Raw genomic sequence first — 27,801 nt, forward strand, 5'->3', positions numbered from 1 at the left:
TGAATCAATAAAACCTCAGCACCTAAGAATGAACACTTTCTCAATACAAGCAAATGCAAATAGACCAATAAGGAAATAAATCATAAAATAAAATTTAATTATTTTCATTCCATTTTTGCACAGAGCCTAAAAGTAAAATAAAATGTACTAGCTTTTAAAAATGTTATTTCAAGTAGTGACAAGACCCCCTTCGAGATCTTACCAGTTTTTAACACTTATTTCCAAAAAATAAATAAATAAAAGGGCAAACAATGGAAGTAATTTCTGAAATTTGCACCACTTCAATTAAAAATGTTAAGAAATGATGGAACGATAGCAAACTTTATCAACATACAGAGCAGAGAAGTTTATAACAGAAAATAAAATATAAAGTGTTAACAAAAATTTAAAAAACAAGTCACTTACTTCTTTATATTCATTGATTAGCTTGGTGAGGCCATTCAAAAGCATTGGACCTAATGGTTTAATCTTGATTTCTGGACAGCTTTTAAAAATATAACACATATACAAAGCAAGATATAAGAATCTCATAACTACGTATCTTCTCAGATTATTATTTCAAATAGAGACATAACTGAAGTAAGTTTGTTTTTTCGTTTGTTTTTACCATTTGGGGTTTTTTAGTTTTTTGGTGGGGGGCAATTAGGTAGGTTTGTTTGCTTGTTTGTTTATTTAATGGGAGGTACTGGGGGCTGAACCTAGGATTTTGTGCATGCTAGGCACTCACTCCACTAAGGTTACCCTCCCCCTGAAGTAAGTTTAAATAGTCTATTAAAATATGAAATACTTGTAAGATAAGCAAATATGATTTCTTTCTAAGTAAGATATACTTGCATCACTTGGTCACTCCAACACCTTGAAAACTTCACAGATAAACAGTTCAAAAAACTTACGTTACACAAATGTGATGCACAAATTGCAGGGATAATGTTCTTAACTTTGAATTTGTATTTGTACCAAAGAGTCCATCATACACCACCTATGAGAAAGGAACAATCTTAAGAACACCAATTAACAAGAATAGCAATTTACTGTTTTCAAATACTATTAAGGAATCGACAGCCAATCTTTTGGACTACACCTTGTTCTTCAAAATTAACGCAGCTCTTTTTAATAGAAATATTTTTGCTGACCGACTTAGGAAGTCAATCAGTAGCTTCAACCAGTAGTCTGTGGAGAAACAAACAAATGGTTGATCTGACGAGTCTGCAAAACTTGTAGGTCTAACACTAGGAAACAACGTATGTTCACGCTGCAGTGGGCCACCACTGTCACAAAGGGGACATCAGCAGATAACGTCATGTTGGGGGGTATTAGATTTCTTAATTACACATAGTCATTCAGGACAAAGTATAACAAAAGCTTCATGGAAAATACCAAAGCATTCCACAAGTATACAGTCAGGGTGTAGGTGCTCCATGTACTGAGTAGTCAGATCTAAAGGCAAAAAGCTCCCGGAGTAGACAAGTCCTGTGCGGCACCACAAAGTTCAGACATTAAATCAACATCAAAGAAATCTAAACTACTCAACTTCCTACTTTTTGTGGGAAACACAGTTACACTTACAAAAAAAAAAACAAAAAAAAACCTCCATGCTCTGGTTCCTAAGACTACCAGCAGTGCTCTGGATCTTACCTAACAATCCCCTGTGACTGGACACAGAACAGTACCGAGCCTCTGCTGTAAAATCAACACCACGCAAGGTTCCGTGAGATGCAAAACAGAGCAGCACTGCTATCCAGTTGCCTTGTCTTGTTGAGAAGTCACAATGTCCAGACATTAAAAATGATATAGGACAATGTATAATCAAGTGCTACATTATTCGGAAAAGATTTTATTTTAGAAAGCCTATCTGACAATGCTATATTATGTCAAATACTACGATAAGATGACAGAAGTAAAAGGATTAATTTGAACACTAAAGTTTTGTGGAGAAAAAAATAAAAGTCATGGCTCACATATTACATGCAAAGAACTGTGTGCTGGGTGCTTTAGTACATTCAAATCAAGGGGAAGTGCTGAGTTAAAAGTTTTGGTATCAGGAAAGAAGAGGCTCATCTGAACGATGGCTTCAAGAATCCTGTGATTGACAGAGAGGTGGAGAAGGGAGGGGGTGGGGACCACTCTGAAGAAGGACAATCTCATCGTGAAATGAAGCTGATGAGAAAAGGGAGACCGTTCATGGGTGACGAACAATGAGTCTGTCTTTGAATGTGCAAAATTTTAGCTGGACTTATTCTGAAAACATAAATAACTACAAATAAAGTGTACACCTACAGGATGTCTATGAATATGTAGTTCCAAAATTCTAGCTGCTTATTATGTAATGTAGTGTTACTACAACCAAATTTTCTAAACCAAAATTATCAAGATGCTGTCAGGGAAACAGTGCCTGGAAAGTGAAATGGAAGAAGCTCTGTGATTATTTTATGTTTATGGACACAGCACGGAGTACTAGAAATCAGTCAGATATTAGACACCCAGACAATGGGACTAAAGAAGGAGGAAGCAGCCACTTGAACAAATAAGCCTAAGAGGGAGAGATGCTAAGACAGGAAGAAGTCTGTCCACCACAGTGAGCAAGAGGAGCGTGTCCTTACTTTGGGACAGAAAGAGAGGAGAGGCAGGAAACAGGGACATTACAGACAGGAGGCAACACACTAGAGCAAATTCTGAAACAGGAGTAGATGTTTACCAGGCTACAGGGGAGGGGAGCTATGCCAGGCAGAGGGTGCGTGCGAGTGGAGGCAGAGCCATGAGAACAGCATACTTAAAGAGCGACAATCTTGTTGGAGCACAAGGCACAGGGCAAGGGTGGGGCAAGATAAGAGACCAGAAGGGTGAGTTCACTGCCACCTCTCCACCACTGACTGCGAGCTCCCTAACTGAATGAGCACTAATCACAGCGCTCTAAAGCTCCCATCTGCTACCCCATTCAGTCTCCACAACATTGCCATGAGGTGGTTGCTTTCATTACACCCATTTTACAGATTTTTTTTGGAAAAAATTATCAAGAAAAACTCTGAGGCTTATTTAAGATCAAAAGCAAGTAACTACTGATAAAATCATCCTCAAACCTGTCACCAAAGCTGAGCTGATTACCACCTGGATAAAAGGCAAGGGCCTTTGAGGAAGGGCTTGTATCCCACGCTAACAGAGCACGAGGATTTCCAACTGCAAAAATAATTCTCATGGCAACAGAAAACAGACTGGCTGTGGGCAGCACCAGAGGCAGGGAAGCAAGGAGGACGACCGTGATAACCAAAACAAGAAGTGACAATCTCCACTAACGTCAGCATCAGGGTTAGGGAGATGACGACATCACGGCGGCAGGGTCCAGAGGATTTGGCCACTGCCTTCACAAGGGGTTCCAGGTAAGGATGACTCATTTTCCCACTTAAGTGACCAAGTTTCTGGTAGTACCACTTTTGAAAAAAAGCCACACAGAAAGACACTAGCTTGAAAGGGATTATCACTATATATTTAGGGAGAATAGTAACCATATATAGTAAATATCATGTAATAAAAATTTGTAAGTATTTTATGCAGCTAAACTTCAGACAGAAAAGAGATGGAATCTCATTAATCTTGTTATACTCATTAACCTACCTCTTATTATCCATTAATGCAGTTCTTTCTCTAATTAGACAGACATAAAAGCTGTAAACAGGCCATTTTTCTCTGAAAAGAATGAGTTACCTGGATGTTAGCTGGGAACGTTTCTGCGGCTTGTCTAGAACGAAGGAGGTGGGGGACAATCTTTAACTTGACCCTCGTACTGACTGGGTCTCTTTTCAGCTCTGGCTTCAGAACTGCTCCCTGTGGAAAATACGTTTGATTATAACTTAGCATTTCAAAATTATTGTGAATTGAAAAAATTGCAAGATCATCTAAATCAGTGGTCTCAAACTTTTGTTCCAAGTTCCCTTTACATTCTTAAAAATGACTAAAGATTCCAAAGAGCTTTTGTTTATATTGGAATACCTAGCAATATTTACTGTATTAGAAACTAAAACTGAAAAATTTTTAAGTACTTATTGAAAATAATATTAAACCCATTATATGTCTGCATAAATATATTTTTAAGAACAATTAAAACCTGTATATTTTCCAAAACAAAAAACTGTGCTGAGAGAGTGGCACTGTTTTATATTTTCTGTAACTCTCTTCACTGTTCACTTTAATAAAAGAAATCTGGATTCTTGTATCTTTGTCTGCATTTAATATGTTGTGATACATTGCTTTGATTCAAGTATGTGAAAAAAAACCCAGCTTCACACAGATAAGTGGCTGGAAAAGTGGGGATGATTTTATTAGCCTTATCAGGTAATTATGGCTGTTCTTTGACACTACACCAAAACTTGATACACCACAGTTTCCTAGAGGTTAGTTGCCAAATGGATTTGAAACCATAGCAATGAAACTTCTGCAGACTCTTGTTATCTGAAATTCCACCAGCCTATCTTGCATGTTGAATGGCTCTCCTACCCTTGTGTGCTTCTGTAACACTGCAGGTCATTTGGAAAATATTGGCTCACTGAGTTAAGCAAATATTTCATTATAAAATAAAACAGCCACACACACAGAAATATCACATTAATCTCATGACCAATCTCATTAGAAAAATCTGTAAGTACTGACAAGCTGTCAAGTTCATTGTGATGAACACAAATTTCCCAAAATTCTAATGTTTGTTGCAAAGCTCAGTCTTCATCGCTGCCAATAGAGCATGCTAATTGTTTCACTTGACACCTCATTTTTTCATTTTAGAGAAAATACACACCAAATATTCGTATCAATAACCAGAGCTTGCGTCTCTACTCTTAAGGTAAAATACGTTTTTACTGCTGCATCAAGGATACTCAAGCTGAATTCTATTGTCTCTCTCTTTTTTTCTAACCATGAGCTCTGACAGTGAAGAAGAGAATGATTGTTAGCGTTATTCAGTGGCACTGCTTTGATCTGTGCTAGGACTCCAGCAGCTGACACCCACCGTTGCTCCTGCACCATCAATGCAAATAGCAACACGGTGGGAAAAAAAAAAAAAAAGGAAAAAATTCCTTTCCTTTGTGGACCTCTAAAAGTTCCTCTGTAATCCGACAAGCGTAATGGACCACACTCTAAGAACTACTGATCTAATCCGACCCCTTCATTTCCTACATGAACAACATGAGGCCCAGAGAAGTCTGTGATTGACCAAATCTCTCCTCTCCAGTACACTTATGTGCATCTATTCAGGACTAGAATCCAGGGTAGGGGCATCCCAATTCCCAATTAATTGTTCTTTCTGCCATATCACACTCAAATTAATCGAACTGAAGCTAATACGATTTTTTTAAACAACTATTTATGGTTTGGGAAGCAAGGAAGCAAGCAATTCTTGCACGTTTGAATTTAGACTTGGAATCACTTTTAACCCAGTACACTAAACAGACTTACACTATTTAGCAAACATCTTACTTCGAGACTTCAGAAGAACCTACCTACTCTCTAAATTCTACACTAAGGTCAACAAACTGTTGCCCATGGGCCAAATCTGGCCCACCCTGTGTCTTGGTAAGACCTGTGAGGTAAGATTAGTTTTTTCAAATGATTATTAAATGATTTTTTTTAATCAAAATAACATTTTGTAAAATTGTATCTTGTGAGAATTATATGAAATTCAAATTTCAGTATCAATAGTCTTACTGGCACACAGCCATGCTCATCCAGGTACGTTCTGCCCGTGGCTGCTCTCATGTTAAGGCAGAGTTGAGAAGTTGCAGCCTCAGAACAATAATAGCCAGTAAAGCCTAAAACATTCACAGAAGTTTACTGATGCCTAACCTAGACCATCCTTATTTAACAAGCATCTGATTGAAAACACCAGATCAGATAAACTAAGTTGCCAGGAGACTTTAATCCACCTAGTCTAGTATGGCTTAAAACTCGTATTTCCTATATCACAGGTTCAGCCTAAATCAAAATAACCAGGAGGAAATGTTCAAATACACAGAGCTCATGTCAGCAAAATAGTTTTTGTGATGATGTGAGAATAAACCAAAACCACCTACCTCTTTTGTCTTCAGTGGTATGTCTCCAAGATACACCTTGTACATCTTATTAATGATGGCAGGATTATTCCAGTCAATCAAGCTACAGAAGGTTTCAACACAGCTTGTTAAAATTATTTTTCTCCACTTCAATCATTTCAAAATATCATAGCCCCAATATGTGTTATGAAAGGAAAACACATAAATACACAAACGAAATGTGCAACTGACATTACAGAAGAGAAGGAAAGGGATTAACTTCTATCAAAGTTAGTTTTTAAACAGAAAAAAAAAAGTCACTTATCCCACCCTGATTCAACGTAAAATACATCCCTGCATCCGATGACCCAATCTGGTTCCGCACAAGAAAACCAGATAGCATTCCACTCTCAGGGCTGATGCCACGGAGCAGTTCCAACAGAGCAGAGACACACTGTACTTGTTCAGAGTCCCATGATTCTTCTCTTTAACCACTTGGAAATTCAAAAGTGATGAGGAAAGTGACAAAAAACATTGTCTACATCAAAGCCACAACCCTAGGAAGCTTGCAGCCCACCGCGTTTCCCTAATGCTGTGTCACTGTGATTCCCAGCATCCTCTCTTATCTACCAGCACACACGCGCAGTTAGTTAGAGCACCTAACTGGACAGAGCAGTCACGCTGCCATTAGTTACTAAGACTTGTTCCTGACTGGGCCCCACAATAAGGTGACTCAGACTAGACAGTGTTTAGTGACTGGAACCCACCCTCTGTAGGTTATTTTATGAACCTAATAATAATGCAATCCTGCATTTCGTTTGATTAGTGAGATTTAACCACACTATCTTCTTTCTCGTGAAAATTCAGAGATGAGTAATATAGAAAATAAAATTCTTTGTAATCTGCACCATATCCCTCTCTACTCCTTTTCAGTGACCACTAACTCTGGTGGATCTTTTTCTAACCTTCTTTCCCGTGTGTGTAGAATATGTGGATGGGTACGGCAGGTAGACAGACAAAGAAACAGTTCAGTACATACATGCGCCACTTGAAGAGGTATTTGGGGATTTTCCTTTAACAAAATGAGATGTCTACATATTGTTCTCAATTCACTTTTTCCCTCTTAACAATGTTATATTATTTTTATGGAAAAATGCATACATTTGTCTTAACAGACAAATCAAAACTAATTCAAATATTAAGCACCACATTTATATTTCTAACAATCCAAACCATTTATATGGCATAAACAATAGGGCCAGTTCAAACACAATGAGAAGATTTAAAGGAAGATTTTTTGATACTTCAAAACCAAATAAATTCCTTGAAGGAGATACAAGGAAGATGGAGTTATAAGCAGCATGAAGGAATGTTAGACCTGGGGGAGGATGTTAAGTACACTCTAGTTACTTTCTCATCTCACGGATTCCAAGGCCTGGAGAGGCTGAGTCTTCCAAATTCAGACAGTCAGCAAGAGGCATGACCAGAATTAACTCCACGACAAACAGGCCTGTCCTGAACACCCATCCCATGCCCTCTGGTAGGCTGTTTTCAACCACCACACAGACACAGTGCGCTTGTAGTTCAGCAAGCAAACTAAGATACAGTAAAGTTAATTTCCTTCTTCTGTTACACCTACTTGTACTGGTTTCTTTGGAGAAGGAAAACTGCAATACATAACTTATTATAAAGCTTTATTATCTTAACATTCCACTGTCTTTTAGCCTGTTATTTATTACATTAAGCATTAAAGTAAATTCAAAAAAGAACTATTCTATAATTTGATTTTTTTTCAACCAAGTATCTTCAATTTTTTATGTATTCTTCAGTCCTTGCATATGCCATTTCTTTAAATCAACACATATCTCATTTTGTATTCCTTATTCATTTGCCATTACTTGGGGGAAATTTACATGTTGCTTTATTATAATTATTTGGGCAGATATATTTCATATATTAATTTACTTAACTATTTCCTATTGTGGAAATCTGAATTTGTTTCCTTTTTGTTCTTTTTTAAACAACTATAGGAAACAATACAATGAACAAATATGTAAAATTTTTCTAAATAAAACCTTGTTCTTCTTTTGAATGATTCTCTCCGGATACATTCCCAGAAGATTTAGATAAAATACTGTAAATATTTTTATGATTCATTACCTACAACAACATGCTTTCAACAATTATTTCAATTTATTGTGCCAATCAAAAGAGTGTAAGAACAGTGGTTTCAACAGAAACTTAAATGGAATTATCAACTGTCACACAATTTTTTTACCAATGGGTGCAAATTGATATACCATTGTTTTATTTTACATTGACCAGATTTTTTATATAAAATATTTTCTATGAGCTTATTTACTACTTGTATTTCCTCCCATGTAAAGACCTATTCAGCATCTCTTTTCATGGGACCTACATTTCATATTAACCATAATATCTACATACTCATTATTAAAAGCCAACTCAAATGGTTTGAGATAGAGGAAAAATCAAAAACAAGTAATTTCTGGGTTTTGACATTTTTCTTAACATCAGTTCTTTAAATTCATTTACCTAGCCAAAGGTCTCAATTCTTACAGTAATATTCCTAACCCATTCTGACTTTAAACTGCTGCTCCAAACAGCTTTCATTCCTTTGTCTCACACAGAATTCTGCTTTTTAGCAAACTGTCTTTATTACAAATTAGGTCTATTTCACAGCCTCATAAACTGAATGTCTCATTACACAAAACCCTACAAGCACGAATATGTGCTGAACAAGCTGTTTTTTAAGAAACTTAGCCTCTTTTCAACGTGGACAGTGTGAAAGGGAAATAGTTTACCTTTGCTTGCTTTTCAGCTCTAGGTCTGCTGCGGTGGCGACACTGTGGCGCGTGTCACTAGAAGCAATCACCAGGTGGAGAACAGCTTCCAGCTCAGGCACCTGTTCAGCTTCTATGAATTTCACGATCCCCAATTTGCACTGTGGATAAATGAAGGGAGGGAAAAACACTGAGCAGGGAAACGAAGACCACCAACCTGAAGTGTCTGTTTACCGGATTGGTGAGCACGGTCGTAAACCAGGGGTTAACAGGACACCAGCCGCCACTCCCACTCAGGCACACAATGTGCCGGGACTCTACTAAACCATGTATAGTCACGATTTCATTTAACCCTCACAATCTATGAGATAAGGATTATTATACCCATTTTTAAGGAAATGGGGGCAAGGCTTATGAAATTTAAGACACAGTTAATAAACGACGACAGCAGGATCCAAACCCAAGTCTCTCAGCCTCCGAGGCCAGGGCGACACGCAGCCTTCCTAGGATGACGAAGTCCCAAGCTGGAGCCTCCAGGTACGAGTGTGGCACATTAGGAGGCTAGTGCTCCATGGATTGTTCTGACAGCTCAAAAAGAACTAACCTCACGTTCCATGGAGCTCCACTCTAGTGTTAACATGCTAGTTCTGTCCTCAATACTGAGAACAGTATGATTTCAAACATACAATGCAAGTGAAATTATAATCAAACAGTATTCAATCTAATGGGCTAAAATGGAACACAGGCTGAAGAGAGAGTCTGCTTAGAACTTCATGCAATGTGAAGGAGCTATGAATTTCATCACAAATAACTCTTTCAGAATAAACATTACCTGAAAAATAAAACTTCACCTTTAAACATCAGTTACCTAATAGTTCTCACGTATATAAATTAGGATTAATAAAGTTCACAATTACTAAATGATAAAGGATGCAATTTAAAAAGGTAGATAAACAGATCATGAAAATGCCTACCTGTCTTCCCCTTGTTCAACATAACTGACTTGCACCAAGAGCTACAACAGAGAAGACTCACTTACTGCAGCCACAAAAAGTAGTTATGGAAGTCAACTACACAAAGATACAAACAAAAAAATGTGCAAACGAAACTGAAAGCAATACCAATGTCCATTAATAGGAGACTAGTTTAAAAAATACAATGTTGTTTACACATAGTTAAATTTTATACAGATGCTAAAAGGATGACAGTATTTAAAAACCTGGTATACTGTTAACCGAAAAAAATGAACTTCAAACAATGTATCACGTGGTATGTGAAAGTGCACAGTGTAAAACTGCACTTGGGTGCACACACGTACACACAGAGCAGGCTGCAGATAAGCGACAAACTAGGATGGCAGGGTTCCAGGTGATTTTTAATTTCTCACTTTAATGTTCTGCACTACTTAAATATTTACATTATCATTAACTTTGTCACTAAAAACAAAAAAGCTGTTTAATCTTGAAGGAAAAATGTAAAACAAAAGATTTAAGAATTAAAGGAAATCAGCTTTCATCCTGGAAACTAAACTGTTCAACACTAGATCACAAAACTGACAAAAGGCATACAGAGGCCCTTAAAAACTAGCAAATAATGACCCACTAAGATTACAATTTAATGATAACAATTATTCTCCAGCACTTACAGTTTTAGCCCTCAGAGAGACCTAGATTTAAAGCCTAGTTCTAGGAGTGAGATTGTGGTGAATCTCAAAACCTCAGTTCCTTTTACAAAATGCAACTAACAACTTCTATACCTGATTGGGTTGCTGTGAGGATTAAATGGCATAAAGCACTCAAAGTATTCAGTCCAGTGCCTGTCACACAGATCACACAGCTTCTGTGACTATTTACCTTTCTTTCTTACTTACATCACGGTTTAAGAAGGAAAAAGATCTACAAAACATCAAGAAGTTAATCTAAACAAATCGAACCCTCGCTGAACGAATCATCTATAAATCTGTGAGTGGCAAGAATGCCCACTTGCCTTTTTCCCTCTCCTGGGAACACTGTTTTGATCAGTGGTCACTTACATTGTCAAAAAGAAAAATGATCAAACCATCTAGACTCATGGAGAGATACAGGAAGGCTCGGAAGACTAATCCGTGTTGACTGAATTCCAAAATAATTACACACTGATCTCATCTGTTCCTCCCTGAGGTGCCTGGTGACAGACACAGTGAGGCACCTTCTCTGCAGAGCACCAGCCTTTTTTAAAAGCTGCTCAGAAAACATCTGTGTCCTGTTTAAATCCAGAGTAAAGTTCTTAATGCCAATCTTCCAATGCCTGGGAAGAAACACAAAAGGGCGTCACGCCTTTCCCCTGTAGGGTCACTGGTGAGTGCAGGAGTTCCTCACTTTACACAAAATGTACAGCCCTAAGAAGCTGCATAATGTAAGACAAATTGTATTTTAACTGCCTGCACCAAGGTAGCTAGATAATCATTAAACCTATAATTAATTAAAAACTAAAATGAAAGAAGTGAAATATATTCAACTTGCAAGCGGGACGTATTTTAGAGTTGAAATATGCAAGCAACACGAGAAAAGCTGCAGAGCTCTTCCCACTCCTCCCGTTCCCTGGGGCTCTAACAGAAAACTGACACAACGATGAGAACACACTACACCAACCACTCCTTTCCAACCGATTTCATCAGAGCCTGAGCACCCTGGAACCCTGTCACACACGCCCCCGGACCTCACAGGGGCAGAGGACCAGGTCAAGTTCCGTATGAACAGCAGGGCGATACCTGTTCCAGCTGTTCAGGTGTCCACGGGTTATCACCGATGACTCGTTTAGCTGCGTAAAAGCTCATTCCTGGGGGAGGCTGCGGTATACCAGAACCTCCCCCACTATTTGAAGAGGAACCCTGTGCTGAAGATGAATTTTGGCGACTCTGGGATTCATTTAACACGTATCTGGAAAAGAAATAGAAATTTAACCCCTCTCCAAAAACACATACTTACACATGCATATAGCATGCATTCAACTATATACTTTCCTCCCACAGATTTTTTTTTTCTGGAAGAATAAACATTGGAAATTAGAATTTCATCACAGAGAAAAAATTTAAAGCTATCTACAAAAGCTATCTACATCTTCAGCACATTAACCATCAGAGTACATCTGCTCAACCTGGTTACAAATACACTGTAATAGTTGCCAACAATGAATAGAAATACTTTGTTCACTCTCAGTCTATGAATAATTGTTCTAAAAGCTGCTATGGACCTGCTACATTTTGAATTTTTAGTTGACAAATACAGAGAAAGGTTTGTTGACTGTAATGGAAGTTTAAAAAAATTGTTCTATATCCAAAGCAGAGAACATTTTTATAATCATTCCCAGTTTCTGTTAAGGTGTAATTCACCTTCAATTCTCCTTGAACTCCTTCTATCCCTGCATTAGAAAACCCACTGAAACCTCCAAACCACTTACCACACAAGCACATTATGTCCCCAAAATGAAAAAAATTCTAAAGTACCCAAGAGGAAAAATCATAGTAAGAATCAGCTTTTCCCATTATATGTTCAAAGCACACAACTTTGCAGCTAACATTAATTTACCATCCTATTTCATTTTTAGCTTCCATAGATTAAAAATAAGATTTCTGGCAAATTCATTTTGAACCAATTAAGTAGTAATCCTCATCTACAAAATGAAAATTTTGATATAAATATTAACTCAAGTTAATATTTATAATTCTAAAATTCTATGCTGACAAATTGTCAGACTAGATATTAAAATAAAATACCCATTATAATAAAAGTTAAAGAAAACACTTGGAGCCAAATGGTGCAGGAAATTATTCCACATTACTATAGGTACATATCCATTCAACTCCTAAATTCATCTATTTAAAAAAAAAAACCTGTTAAAGAATCACTTTAATTTTTTTATATAAACAAGGCAAATTCTGACTGGTAAGAAAAATGTGAGGAATCACTGGCTTGGGTACACTCTGTGCCCAAGTTAAATTTGGATTTCAAAGTTAAATTACCAAAGCCATCATCACCTGCCAGTTCTGGCTGCCTCCTGATTTAACAATTATGAAAGGAGGTTTTCATTTATTTCTAAGTTATAGCAAGCCTGGTAGCAGAAAGTAAATCAATCAATAATTACTGAGGAGCTAACACTGTGCAAAACACCATCCTAATGAGCACAGGAGAGGGGAACACCAGGAGGTGTAAGACTGAGTCTCTGCCACACGGAGCAAGCTGAGAGTAACAGCCCAACACATGGAAAAGCACACGTGTGACCAGACGGCAAAGAAACTGCAGGGAAATAAATGATGTGACAGGCAGTGGAAGCAGGGAACAGGCAGCAGTGGTGGAAGGTCCAGAACATAAAGCCACCAGGTTAGAGGGGTGGGAGGAGAGCCAACTGGAGAGGGAAGAAATCACACAGCGTGCACTCTCTTGTGGCTGGACTGAGGGACAGACGATACGGGGCCCCACATGCCAGGCTTAGAGTGTATATTACCTCTCTGACCAGGGAAGAAACATGATGGAAGCAGTGTTTTAGAGAAGCACCTCTGGCAGCAGGACAACCTAGAAAACGAGTAGGCTGGAAGCAAATCTCAACATGGGCACCAGAGCAAGGGACCAGAGCAAGACTCAACGGCTCTTGACTTCAAAGAGCTCCCAGTCTAGGGAAGAGGGACAGGACAACAACGCAATAAAAACACTAAGTGGCAACAGAGACAGGACTTCAGCGTTATGAGGATGAGGGAAGAGTGTCCTGTCCCTAGGGCAAGGAATTCACGTCAGAGACAACACAGCTGACTTGAAGCTAGTTTGTGATTGCTTTTCAAAGTGGTTTTTCTGGCTGTGTTTCTCGTTGTTTTCTTTCTTTCAGCATTTCTTTCTCTCCTTCTCCCTTCTTTTTTTGACAGGGAAGCATACTAAGCAGAGAGAACTGTATTCCCTTAGACAAGGAGATACAGAGTACACGAAATGCATGAGTGCATGTAATGCCTGAAAAATAACAGCTCAAGGATTTTAAGGCGTGACTCAGTAAGTTCTACATTTTAAAAACCAGGAAACTCTGTGGCAGTGTAAACAGTTTTGAAGAGCAGCTGGTGAGAAAGTCGTGACAAGAGCTGAAAAGAGCCAAAACTAGATGGCAGCGGTGGGAATGGTTTCCTGACACTTCATGGAGGAGGCAGGAGGTATCATGGAACTGACATGGCAGCAATAAGGAAGAGCAAAGAGGGAGGCAATTTATAGCTGTATGCGTGCACGGCTAAGATAACCACCACAGCGCTGATGGTAATTGAAGAAGGGGAACGATTTTTAGGGGGCAAGACTGATTTCAGCTTGGACAGATCAAGTCTGAAATCACAACAGCAGCCCCACACCTCTAAGGTCAAAACCAGTCGGGCTGGAGTCTAGAAAAGGTCAGGGCCGTGGCCAAACAAACCAGAGACACATTCACTTTCTAGTGAAAGGCGAATCACTGAAAACAGTACTTGACTCCGCACAGTAAAAGCAGTCAAGAACAAGGTTGCTTTGTTTCGATTTTTTTTTTTTAACTTACCCATAAGGCATCAGAAGGACATCTAGCATGAAGTCCAAAAGTAGCTGCACTGTCTTTGGTTTCTCAGCAAGATTAAACGGAGAAGCTGATTTCGATGATTCAACAGGGTATTTCATGTGAAAAAGGGTTGGTATTAAAAGATGCATTAAGCTGAAAAGATAATTACATTTATTGCAACTATTTAAAAAATAAGGTTTTTATACATGCAAAGAACAGACAAAACAAAACAAAAAAAATCACATAACAAAAAGTGGCAACTGTAGCAAGGGCCATTCATCATCAACACCACTAATTTACGAAGTCCTAACCTAGGAACTGGCCTAGATTTCTTTCTTACTGAGAGCTCAGTATGCTGAGTGATAAGTGACATTTAGCCAAAAACAGCTGAAAATATGGGCTCGGTGTTAATATCTATTACCACAAGAGATTTAATATTAAACCTTAGCCAAAGTTCAACATGTCCTTTCAATAAACTTTTTCCTTTCCACATTTAATTAAAATAAAGTCATTCTAAATCAAAAGAAATTAAACATCAATCATGTCAATATTTGGAATATAACATTAAGTTTCCACTGTGTGAATTTAAGCAACACAGCTTCAGTAATGCCTGCTTTCACTAAACCTTCTGCTATGAAAACACATGAAAACAATTTCACATAGTGTTTATAATGTCTGTTAATTTTACCTGTAAATATCAGTATTATAGTCTTTTAGAAATGTACATGTTCTAAAAAGTGAAGTAAAAACATGACTTAACTCCATCTTTCTTCCACGATTTCTGCACTCTTCATCACTCTCACCACCACAAGGCTATGATACAGAACTTTTGGGGTAAGCCTAGAGGCTAAAGATGATAGTCTAAAACTTTTTGCTTCTCTGATTCCCATATGAACACAAAGGAGCAATCAGTTCTTTAAGAAAACTGCTCTGAAACTTTATAACCTCCAAGACAGGAATGTTTGAGGAAAAGCATTTTATAACTGTTTGCAGTTGCAGAACATCAGTTGCTTCAAAATAACTGACCAAAATAAAAATGCATTTAGATTGAGAAAAAAATCTAAGTTCTGCACATTTTCCTACACGCTCACAACAAGAAATTTTATAACAGCATAAACAAAACAGTAATGTTGAGGTTAACACAGAACCATCAGCTCGAAGAGCTCAACGCAAGCCTTAGCATCTGCCCCAGTGAAACCAGCGTGTGGACCTGTTTTGAGTGGCAGCTGCTGACTCGCGCAGGTGGGAAATAAGGTGACTGAGGAACGCATACCTGTCCTGCTGCGGCTGCGGCTTCCCTTCCATGGCAGTGAGAAGCGTGGGAGCCAGCTCACACTGTTTTTCCACAGGTAGGCGAGGATAGCCCATCTTAACATAAATTATAGTAAAATTCTAATGCAACGAGAGAAAAGCAAGTTAGCACGAAGGAAATACTCTAGGATTTCAACAAAATCGTTTGATTGATAACTTAGGCAGTTACGTTATAACAAAGAAACTGCACCCTCCTTCCACGTGTTTATCACCTGTTGGTTACAGCCTGACCAACTATTCTACCGCAGGAAGAATAATTCCGCTTACTCAGCCCTGCTTACTCAGAACACATGCTTTTAGACGGGCTTCGTATGAGGGAGGATGACCTAGTCTAAAGCACTTACATGTTATCAAATCATCACACTGCACACTTCAAATATAGACGAGTCTGTTCGTCAATTATGCCTCGATAAAGCTGCAGGAAAAAATTAAGTACTCATATGTGCAATTACTTTTCACTGAAAAGGAAAAAGTACTCATCTGATCTGCCTAAACCTACAATTCTGCCCATCAGCATCAGATCTCCCAGTCTGACGCATTAACCCTTTCAAGCTAAGACGAGGTCGCATCTTAAATCCTAGGCTGCCGTTTCCCAAGCGGTCAATGAGTAAAGTACGCTCAGCGGATGGCAGCACTCTGGGTCCTCACTCCAAGAACTGAACAACGGACGGTGAGGCGAGGGAAGCTGAGCGCCGTCGGCGCATCACGGAAACCCACGTGAATGCCTCGTTTTAAGCAAACCCACAAATGCAAGTCTGGATTTATGCATAAGATAAAGATGTGCTTTTCTGAAGAATTCTTCACTTTAGAACAGACTTCATAAAATTATTGTCTTAAAGACATTCTATTTGGCAATTTTATTGGTACACACTGTTTCTGTTCGCTAAGCGGAAGGAACATGTGTAACAGAGCTACTGTATGTCCAGAGCAGGCACAGACAAGACGTCTGGACCAGTAGGTGGCTCCAAAGGTTTGGAACCCAGACGTTAGACAAGATGCAACAGATTCTGCCCCGATGCTAGAAACCATGAGGGTCAGGAAGAGAACATCTCTGTCATCACACAGCGTCAACATTTTTTACATTTAATTTTCATGAAGAGAACATCTAATAGGAATATTTCTTACCAGCCACAGTTGACTCCACTTATTTAAAAAGAATACCATCCTCAATGTATACTGTGTATGTGTGTGTGTATATATATATACACATCAGAAACATTGTTTTTTTCATTCAGCCTTCCTATCTCTTACCATTTTTTCTTCTTCTATCATCCTTTCTTCAGGCCTATGCTATGTAACCCTTCTCTTTCTATTCCAACTGACCGCTAAATCTTTTACTAAGAATCAAGCATTCTTTTATACATCAACATACCTGACAAGTCATTACACCAACATTCCTTTGCCCTGTGTGGACGGTCACACGTTATCTGTTCCTACCACTCCTTCCAGATTAACACTCAGTGGAAAAACAGTGTGTCCATGTGAAGAAAAACATCTCATGCTTCATTTAGAAACAGTCTAAGGTGAAATTCTAGGCTGGTCGATAGACTGATGACATCTAATAAACATCATGAAAGAAAACTTACTGTAAGTCAGAAAATACTCCAAGATAAAACTCACCGTGACAAAGGAAACTGCAGCAGGGTCCTGGTACTGAACCAACAGAGTCTCTACTGGGAGCTGTATTTTGGGGCGGCTTTTTATACGTTTATTCAGATGGACCAACAGTTCCATTACCTAAAATACAGGAAGATATTGTTGATCAGACCTTAAAAACAAATGCATTTCTCAGATATTACTTAATGAATAGTAGCTACTTTGTTCTCTTAAAGGATATAAATTTGACATCCAGATAGGGGATATACAATATCAGAGTCTGGTTCCAAAAAGCTATCCCCAAGAATCCATGCATCAGAATTTTGCTGGTGAATTTATTTTTATGATGTCCTTTAAAGTTGAGATCCCAGATGGGCCCATACTGAGGCACAGTCTCCCAGAAGAGCTGTGAACAAGTGACTGCAACACACCATGCTACTGACTGACGTGGGTCTCCCCAAAATTCGTACGTTAAAGCTCTGATCCCCAGTGTGATGGTTTGGGGAGGTAATTAAGTTTGGATGAGGTCATGGGGGTGGAGCACCTCATGATGACATAGGTGTCCTTAGTAGGGGATGAAGGATCAGAGTTCTTTCTCTCTCTGCCATCTGAGGATACAGAAAGAAGGCTGCCCTCTGAAAACCATGAAGTTCCCAGTGAAAAACCAGACCCTGCTGGCACCCTCACCTTGGACTTCCAGCCTCCAGAACTGTGAGAAATAAGTGTTTAAGTCATCCAGTCTATGGTATTCTGTTACAGCAGCCCAAACTAATGAAAACACACCATGAATACTACAGAAAGAGAAACACTCAAGGTACTGTGAGTTTTAAGAAGAAAAAGTATCTGCCAACATCAAGGATGACTTCAGGGAGAAAGTGATAGCAACCAAAGTCCTGAAGAGCAGACGAAGTTCCAAGCAGAAAATCAGCTGGAAGAAGGTTTAAGAGGTCTATAGTGAAACACAGAGTGCTGAGAGATAAAAGCAGGGCCCAGGTGATGATTGGATTTGGGTAAAAAGCTGAGGAACTTTTACTTTATTCTGAAGATCATCTGATTCTACTAAAGAGTTTTAAGTCAGTAATAAGTTTCCTCTCCTTTAAGTGGGAAAAGGCAACAGAAACAGATGGAGAAGTCCACAATTCCCACGGGTCAAAAGGAAGCTACAGAGGCTCATGTCAAATGGCCCCAATCTCACTATAAAAGTAGGACTATCTTGCTAAGAGAAGAACACTGAGAAATAAGATTTTTAGAAAGCCTCACCTAAGACTCAAGAATTTAAAGTGACTATTCCAAAGGGCCATGGTTCCACTGTTCTCCACCACTTCTGAAATTTGCACTGTAGCTTCAAAGCAAGTGTTATGAAGAGCTGTAGGGATGTTCACAGCTGAAGTTCAAAGCTGTCTACAGCTATAATGAAATCAGTGTATCTTAAGAATAACAACAAATCTAACAATCAATGTTTGTTAAATGAATGATAATAATCATGAAATAACTGACATTCATCAAGCAGTTTCCACGCAGAACAGCACTCTGCATTCCTCATCTCATCTGATTCTCACAATATCTGGAGAAGTGGTACCGCCATTCCCATTTTACCTGGGAGGAAGCAGAGGCTCAGGAAGTGAAGTAACTTGTCCAAGGCCACCGAGCCAGCAAGCAGCAGAGGCAGATCTGACTCCAGGATCCATGTTTTTAACCTTATCAGACACTGATAGTTAAGCTCAATTCATCTAAAGTGTCTGTCACTGTGAGACATCCCTGGAACCCGACAGCTAACAGAGAGACCCAGAGACTCGCGTGACCACGCATACTTCATCCAGCCTCCTGCCCGTCCAGACCTGGGGTTCAGCAGGACAACAGGAAAGAATCAGGAGGAGCCAGGCTGAAGGAACCAAACCTCTTAAGTCGATCTATTCTAGGCTGATTCCCAGAACCCTGTGGAAAATCATTATTGATGGTAATAGACAATCATGCCCACAACTACATACTTTCTTTTTCATGACAATTTTGTAAAAAATTTAACTGCATTAACTACTCAATTTTCTTCTAGCAGTATTTTATCACCGTAAATATTGATTCATTGCCTGCATGTGGTTATCCACTGCCTGGAATCCTTTGTAAACCCATAAAAAACAAGGAATCTGCTAAATCTTCTCCCTGACTAAACTGATAAGAGCTAACCTCTGTCAGTGAGCCTACAGAATCACCAGCCTCAGGTATAACAGATTCTGTCCCAATCAGTTCTCCTTATTGCTAATTCATTTATATTCATTTATTCATTAATAAACTTTTCAATTAAAGTATAACATATAGCTGAAGTGCACAAATGAGAGTGTACAGCTTAATAAATTCTCACAAAGTAAACCCACCCTTGTGACTCCAGAAGCACAAAGGCCCTGCACCCCTCTCCCCAACCCCTCTCCCTGACTTCTAACAGCATCTTTAAATTTATATAAATGCAACAAACAGGATGAACTCATTTTTCATTCTACATTATAGCTGAAATTCATCCATGTTGCTGCTTACAGCAGTAGTTTACTTTCAACTGCTCTTGTAGGAAAAAAACCAGGGTTTATCCATTCTCCTACATCATGATAAACATTAGATTATTTCCAGTTTGGGGCATCATGAATAACACTGCTATGAAAATTCTTAGCTCTGTCTTTTGGTGCACATGTATACATACTTCTACCGTATATAAACCCGGGGCTGGAAATGCTTGGTCGTGAAGTATGCATATAAGCCTTAAGATATTTCCAAACAGTTTTCCAAAGCGGTTACCCTAATGTACTCTCCTACCAGCAGTCTCTGAAAGCACCAGTTGCTCCACACCCTCGTCAACACCTGGTGTGGTCAGTCTCTCAGTTTTAGCTTTTCTAAGAAGTCTAAACATACAAGGTTCGCTGTGAAATAGAATTCTACATAACATATCTCATTTTCCTTAGAACAGGAAATGTACTGTATAATGACATCAGCAGAAATATAAAACTTATTTCTCTTTCATCCAGTTTATCCAGAAATTACCAGTTACCTTACAGGATATCCTGGTTAAATTTAAGATTCACTATGAAATTGATAGGAACCCTAAAATAAAATAACTGAAAGTCAATATAAAATTAATTCCTAGTTTCACTGACTACAAAATTTCACATATTGAAATTACTCATACACAAGATTTTATTAAAAGATGTCTCCAAGTATGTCTCCAAGGAAGACATACAAATGATCAATAGGCACATGAAAAAATGCTCAATATCACAAATCATCAGAGAAATGCAAATCAAAACTACAATGAGGTATCACCTCACACCAGTCAGAATGGCCATCATTCAAAAATCCACAAATGACAAATGCTGGAGGGGATGTGGAGAAAGGGGAACCCTCCTTCACCGCTGGTGGGAATGCAGTTTGGTGCAGCCACTGTGGAAAACAGTATGGAGATTCCTCAAAAGACTAGGAATAGACTTACCATATGACCCAGGAATCCCGCTCCTGGGCTTATATCCAGAAGGAACCCTACTTCAGGAAGACACCTGCACCCCAATGTTCATAGCAGCACTATTTACAATAGCCAAGACATGGAAACAGCCTAAATGTCCATCAACAGATGACTGGATAAAGAAGTGGTGGTATATTTATACAATGGAATACTACTCAGCCATAAAAACCAACAACATAACGCCATTTGCAGCAACATGAATGCTCCTGGAGAATGTCATTCTAAGTGAAGTAAGCCAGAAAGAGAAAAATACCATATGAGATCACTCATATGTGGAATCTAAAAAAAAAACAAGCATAAATACAGAACAGAAACAGACTCACAGACATAGAATACAGACTTGTGGTTGCCAAGGGGGTAGGGGGTAGGAAGGGATAGACAGGATTTCAAAATTGTAGAATAGATAAACAAGATTATACTGTATAGCACAGGGAAATATACACAAGATCTTATGGTAGCTCACAGAGAAAAAAATGTGACAATGAATATATATATGTTCATGTATAACTGAAAAATTGTGCTCTACACTGGAATTTGACACAACATTGTAAAATGATTATAAATCAATAAAAAATGTTAAAAAAATAAAAAAAAAGATACTCTGCCTTTATGACAGACTTATTTTATGTGGTAGAAAAAGAAAAAGGTCCAATAATGGTAAGTGTATTCTAGATTTGTGATCATTATCTATAACCTATATTTTATTAACTACATAATAACCAAAACTCCAATTGTTACATTGATTCTATTTGCAAGAGGTATTAGTATGAGCACATGAGTGCACAAATCACAAAAGTCTGACCAGATAGTTATACTTCAAATTAAAAAAAAAAAAAAAAAGTTTGACCAGATAGCTGTACTTCAGAACAAATAAAAGGGAAACATACATCAAGCCCCAAGTGAAAAACCATAATTGCCTTTTCCCTCATCCATTCACAACCACATGAAGACACCAGAATTAATAGTCTGGTGCTCATCCTCACATCTTTCCCTGTATTCACAAAAAGTTCTACAAACATATTTACATCTTTAGATTTTGTATTTATTTTTCACAAAAATGAGCTATGTATTATTCACATTAGCACAGAATTCACTTTTGTTTCCAGTTAAAAACATAGAAGCTTCTTAATACAAACATAACTTATTCTTTGTAATAGTTGCACAACATTCCACAGGATTCAAAAGGGTTTTTTTTTTAATCACCTGTACTACTTCATCACTCAAAGTAAACACATTTTTGTATATTTTCTTCAAGCTTTTTGTAAAAAGGTTAGGAAAATTCACCAATGGATCCAACTCAGCATTATTTGGAATATGAGAAGAAAATCTAAAGAAAATTTCTAGGGAACAAGCTCCACATGTCCTTTTTCAAATCTGTACACTTTCCCAAAAGTGACATGTCAAGCAGTGAAGTATAAAAATGAAACATTTTTTCCAAAATTCTATGGCTTGAAAAACAGATAAGAAGCTGGGCCTTCTTTGGAAAAGCTCTTTAACACATATATTTTTATTTACAAAAAATACCTTGGAGAACATAGTGGAGAGTGGGGAGGCAGAGACAGAACAAGGGTAACTAAGAAAACTGAAAAAAGAAAATTGCTTAGAATCCTAACAATAGTTAAGTGATACAAAATTTTAGACAGGATCTAACCAAAAACAGCTGCCAGATCATTGGTGCTTCCTAGAGAAGTAAGAAATAGAAGGTTAGGGAAGAGAGAAGAAATCTGAACATGATAAAATAATTTACTTGCTAGTAACTGAGTAAAACGTTCTGTTTACTTAGATACAAAGTAATGACTGAAAATTTAAGAATGTGGATAAAACTGCTTGATTAATCATCATATTAAAACAGAACACAGGTTATCAAAGTCCTTAAGAGAAAATGTGTGGGAGGAGACGAGGAGGGAAAGTAAAAGAGGGAGATGAGAGAATGAGAACAGATCGAGTGATGAAACAGGTTAATAACTGTAACAACGGATGTAAATACCCTCAATTCAAACCTCAAAAATATGTGACATCTCTCAATTACACAAACACACACACACACACAAATGTGACATCTCAATTATACTGATGAAGAGATACAGCCAAAGTAAATAAGGTAAAATTGTTGGCTGGGGCAAAGATTCATCAATCAAATGTACACTGGTTACAAAAGTAATCTCAGATAAAGTGGGAGTTGGGGAAAAAATCTTAAATGGGATTTAAAAGATAAGAAAAATATGCAATATAATTACCAAGAAAGACAAGATCTTAAACTTCGATGCATACATCAAAACACATCAAGGTGCAACTATTAAAACTAAAAGGACAATCAGAAAAACTACAGCAGCAGCAGGAGGCTGTAAATTCAATATCAACTTTACAACAAGACTGGAAGACAGGCTCCTTGAGAAATAAAAGCACAGTGCTGAATGCCTTACCGCACACTGAGCTCCACGTCCCCCCAAAAAGGAAGTATTTTTTTTAATCTTATGAACAGTTTTTGTGAACATCAGAAATAATATACTTTAAAAGACCAGAACATTCGTTCACTATGGTTTGAAATCTGAATGCAGTAAAACCAGGCAAATTTTACACGATTTTAAAACCAAAAAACAATGTTCTTATAAACTAATTATTAGGTCAAAAATAAAATAACCTAATACTGCTCATCAGTATAACTCTGGGGTATAACCAAAATAGTGACCAAAGAGCAATCCCGTAAGCTGAGGTCATTTTTGGTTTTGTTTTGTTTTGCTTTTTAAATTAAAATAAAGAACAAAGCATGTAGTTTGGTGGCTGGCCAAGCTTACCTTTTGACCTTCTAGAGCTCTGGGTTCAAATCCTGCCTCCAACACTTGTTATCTGGCCTTAAACAAGTTACTTAATCATTCCAAGCCTCAGCTTCATTTGTAAAAGGGGAATAATATCTACACCTCACATAATCCTGTGAGGATTTAAGTGATTAGCACTTTTCTTGGCACATAATAACCTGTGCCATTACTCTACAAATGGAAACCTTATGCAAGAAAAACATACCAAAAAACATACCAAAAAAAGAAATAATTTGAATACAAATAGAAGAAAAATACATTTAAAAAAGAAAAATTAATCTAAAAGCTGTTTTTCCTTTTAAAATGACCCATAAAAAAATTAAACCTTTGGTAGTAATAATCAATAAAATTAGAAACACAATGGAATTTCTCCACTTGAATGATAACAGAATATTAAGAATAACAGTATGATGGAAGTGAATAATATATAACTGAACATGTAAAGTAGATAGTTACACATGAATGATTTTCTACAAAGAGATAAAATATAAGGAAACATAAAAATCCTAAGTAAAAATAAACAAATAAACAAACCAAAAGCCTACTGAAACTACTAAGCTTAGAAGCCTGGACTAATGCAAAACCTTCCTTCTGTTTCTCTCCTATCTCCACTGCAAGTCCTTCTCCACTCAGCAGCCAGAGTGCCTGTGTCGCAACCACCCGTGCCCTTTCCAATGGCCACTCCCCAGGCCTGACCTCCCACCACTCTTCCCCTGGTGCACTGGGCGCATCACTGTGGTCTTCGGCTCCCTGAAGGCTTTACACTCTGTTCCAGCTCAGAGCCTCCGCACATGGCCTTCTCTGCTCTTAGTGGCCTCCCCATCTCTCTGCCTGGCTATTTCCCTCCCACCACAGAGGCCTCCCTTACGCCCCACACTTCATTTAAATCAAGTTCCCAAATATATTCTTCCATAGAACCCTTTCTCAGCATTTACTACAATTTAAACCTGTATACTATCTGCTTGACTGTCTAATATTGGTCTCCTCAAGCAGATGTTTCTTTCCTTCCAACGCATCCCTAACGCATGGCATACAGAAGGTATTCAGTAAATATTTGCCAAATGAATGATGAGAGTGATGAAGCTAAAATACAAAAAAAATTTAAAAAAAACAGAAACCAACACATGAAGGCCTTTTATACCCTACTGTTCTGAGGGTAAGAGAAGCCCAAAGAAGAGCTTTAAATAGAATGACATAATCAAACACATATCTAACTCAGCAACAGCAGGCACGTCAAACACATGACAAGAATGCCCTTTTCCCTCCTGCAAACGTAACAGACATTCTTAAAGATACTCTTTCTCTGCTGAACTCAAATCAGGCCTCAGAATGCCTACTGGGGCAGACTTCCAGGAAGGCACAGCCAGTCAGTTAGCATGGCCCAAGGGATGAAACCTGATCACAGCCCAGAACCCCAAAGGTCTAGTATAAATACACTGAAGACTAATCATCTATTTTGCTTTATTTTATTTTCTAATGAACTATTTTAAAAATGAAGGGGCCGAATGTTCCATGTAGAACATTAGGTTAAAAAAGAAAACCCTGATGTGATAGTGATCCAACTTTTAGCAACAGTACTTTTCAAAATCCTAAAATAGGAACCATACAATAGTACCTTGTTTTTAAAAATATTTCTTTTGCTTACTTTTAATTAAGGCTATATTCACAGTCAGCCAATGATTAAAGAATATTTTTGCCCCATTACCACTTGACTTTCATATTGGAAGCAAGGGCATGGATTTTTAGATCAAGCCTCCATACATTCCAGAATAAGTATCTCAATTATATCACCTAGTACTGATGCCAAGTGTACAGTTGCTACTAAATGCAGCTGGGCTAAGCATACAAAAGGTACTTTTAAATCGTGGACCCTGGTCAGAGACTTATTCTCCAATTTCCAAGGCCTTACCTGAGATAATGAAGCTAGATTTCAATAATGGGGACAGAAAACTCAAGTCATAAATATATCCATTTATTCACCATTCAATTCGCCCAACGGCTATGTTTACCTTCTTGCGTACTCCTTCTTGGGTGCTGGACAGCTTGAGCAAAACAGGAGGAAGGAATTTAGATATAATATTCTGTAATTGTTCATCTGTTTCAGCATGGCCAAGTCGTAAAAAGACCCGTTCAAGCTGATCTATAATATAAAAAGAAAAAAAAGGAGAGCTTAGCAAATCAAACACAACTGAAACTAACTACTTTTACAGCTTAACCCACTTTTCTGTACTGCAGATCCTTCAGTCAGAACTTTAACCATAGCTAGCTTGTATGCAAATAATTTTGACACACCTATGGAACAAGACTAAAAAGGTTTACTAGCTAACTATACTGTCCTGTCATTTAGCTTCTAGAAGAGAGGAAAACAAAGCCAAGAATAATAAATGTCTCTCCTACATTCAAAGTTATTCCATTTTCCTAAAAGAACTGAATACCAGAAAAGATACAAACATTTTGAAATCTTCTAGACTTATAGCAGAGTGAGGCAGGAGAACTTAAATCAGGCACCAGGGATAATATCTTTGGTGAAACCATCTTACTGACGAAGCTTCTCCAAAGACAGAATGACTGCCCATTACTGTGCTGGGATTAGCTAACCACAATGTGAGAGACAAAATTTCCACCAAGAAAGCCACTGAGAGAGAAATATGTTAATTCCGTGGGGGTACTCTCGGCAAAATCCAAGCTGCGATAAAATAAGGAACAAGCAACCAATACACTCAGCGCTCGTCTCTTCAGCCAACACACTGCAGGGGAGGGCAGGGGAGGGGGCAGAGGAGAGAGAGGAACCTGCCAATGGCAAACAGCTAGATATTTGATTTTTGATTTGTTTAATTACTGTTAAATTTTTAGGTGTTATTATGATATCATGGTTGATTGTTTTTTAAAAGTTCTTACAAAAATAATCAGTAGTGATTAGGGAGCCTTCCAAGGGGCTGGAAATGTCCTGTGTCTCAAACTGAGCAACATACACATTTATGAAACTTCGCAAGCGCTACATTTCATACTTCTACTACATCTACCTCAATTTTCAGATTTATTTAAAAATGAAAAACAAAAAAAATGTAAAAGAGTTCTTATTTTTCAAAGATAAAGACTGAAATATCTACAGGTAAAATAATAGTTACTTAAATCTACATCAAATAATCGGGTGTACTGGAAATCTGCTGAGAGAGTAAATTTCAGATGTTCTCGCCAAATAAAAGGTAACCGTGAGAAAAAGATGTGTCAATTAACTTAACTGAAGTAATTTCATTATGTATATGTGTATCAAACTATAATGTACACCTTAAATATATACAATTATTTCAAAAAGTAAAAATAAATTTAAAAAGTCATGGCCTCATTTAGGTCCTCATGTAAAGATAAATAATTGGGGTGTGGGAGGAGGAATAAGGAGGGGGCCATATAAATGAAATCAAGATTGGTCACTAATTGATAACTGTTCAAGCTACATGATAAGACACTGAGAATCTGTACTTGTATATCTGCCTGAAATTTTCCAGAGTAATTTTTAAAGGAAGACACACACATACAGATAGAGATACACAGATGTATACATATGCATCTCCAGAGGGCCTAGAAGCAATGACAGCCTGGCACAACCTGGCAGCAACAAGCACACCCAGCACCCAGATCTTGGTTTTTAATCACCATCCTCCAATAAAAGGAATCAGGCTCTTGGAGAAATGGCTGATTCTAGGGCTGGGGCAGGGAAGAGAACAAGATGAACCTGAAGCATCCTGCAGTGCCAGAAAGGAATTGGGGCGTGGAGTAAGTCAAAGGGATACAGGAACCACCCTGAAAGAGCCCCATTATGGCCAAGGCCAGGACAAGTCTGAGGAACAAAGTAAATAACATAGTATTGAATTCTAATCCAAAGTATAAAATAAATCTACGTGAGTCCATAATATAAATGACTGAATGATTAAATGCACTGGGGGAATGAAACAAGTCTCTCTTACAGAATCCTAAATAAGACATGCAGATACGCCTCCAGGAGGTAGAGCTTAATTCCTGCCTCTACCCACCCCTGGAGGGTAGACTAGATTTAGTGATTTGCTTCCAAAGGACAGAAGAGGAAAAGAGGAAAATGTTACCTCTACAGGGCTGAAACCTGATAAATACTCTCTTAACCAAGTGACCAAAGCTCACATCACCAGTGACGCCATGTGGGTATCGTGACCCCTCACTTGACAAGAAGGGCACTTCACCCCTGTGGCAGTCCT

At 38.1% G+C, this 27,801-nt stretch overlaps 1 protein-coding gene across 5 annotated transcripts in view; it reads right to left on the bottom strand.

Annotated features, from left to right (window-relative positions):
* ECPAS (Ecm29 proteasome adaptor and scaffold) overlaps positions 1–27,801 on the bottom strand; it is a 90,191-nt gene that overhangs the window by 42,000 nt on the left and 20,390 nt on the right. For all 5 annotated transcript variants that reach the window (XM_074361989.1, XM_074361988.1, XM_074361986.1 and 2 more), the window contains 10 exons: positions 25,582–25,712; positions 17,282–17,398; positions 15,624–15,742; positions 14,354–14,503; positions 11,565–11,733; positions 8,837–8,976; positions 6,054–6,135; positions 3,700–3,819; positions 894–979; positions 406–484 (listed from right to left, as the gene is read on the bottom strand). In XM_074361989.1, the coding sequence (XP_074218090.1) occupies positions 406–484; positions 894–979; positions 3,700–3,819; positions 6,054–6,135; positions 8,837–8,976; positions 11,565–11,733; positions 14,354–14,503; positions 15,624–15,742; positions 17,282–17,398; positions 25,582–25,712 (1,193 nt within the window). The remainder of the gene's footprint in view (positions 1–405; positions 485–893; positions 980–3,699; positions 3,820–6,053; positions 6,136–8,836; positions 8,977–11,564; positions 11,734–14,353; positions 14,504–15,623; positions 15,743–17,281; positions 17,399–25,581; positions 25,713–27,801) is intronic.

This window comes from Camelus bactrianus, chromosome 4 (genome assembly GCF_048773025.1).
Source record: "Camelus bactrianus isolate YW-2024 breed Bactrian camel chromosome 4, ASM4877302v1, whole genome shotgun sequence".
In the NCBI taxonomy this organism is placed as follows: Eukaryota; Metazoa; Chordata; class Mammalia; order Artiodactyla; family Camelidae; genus Camelus; species Camelus bactrianus.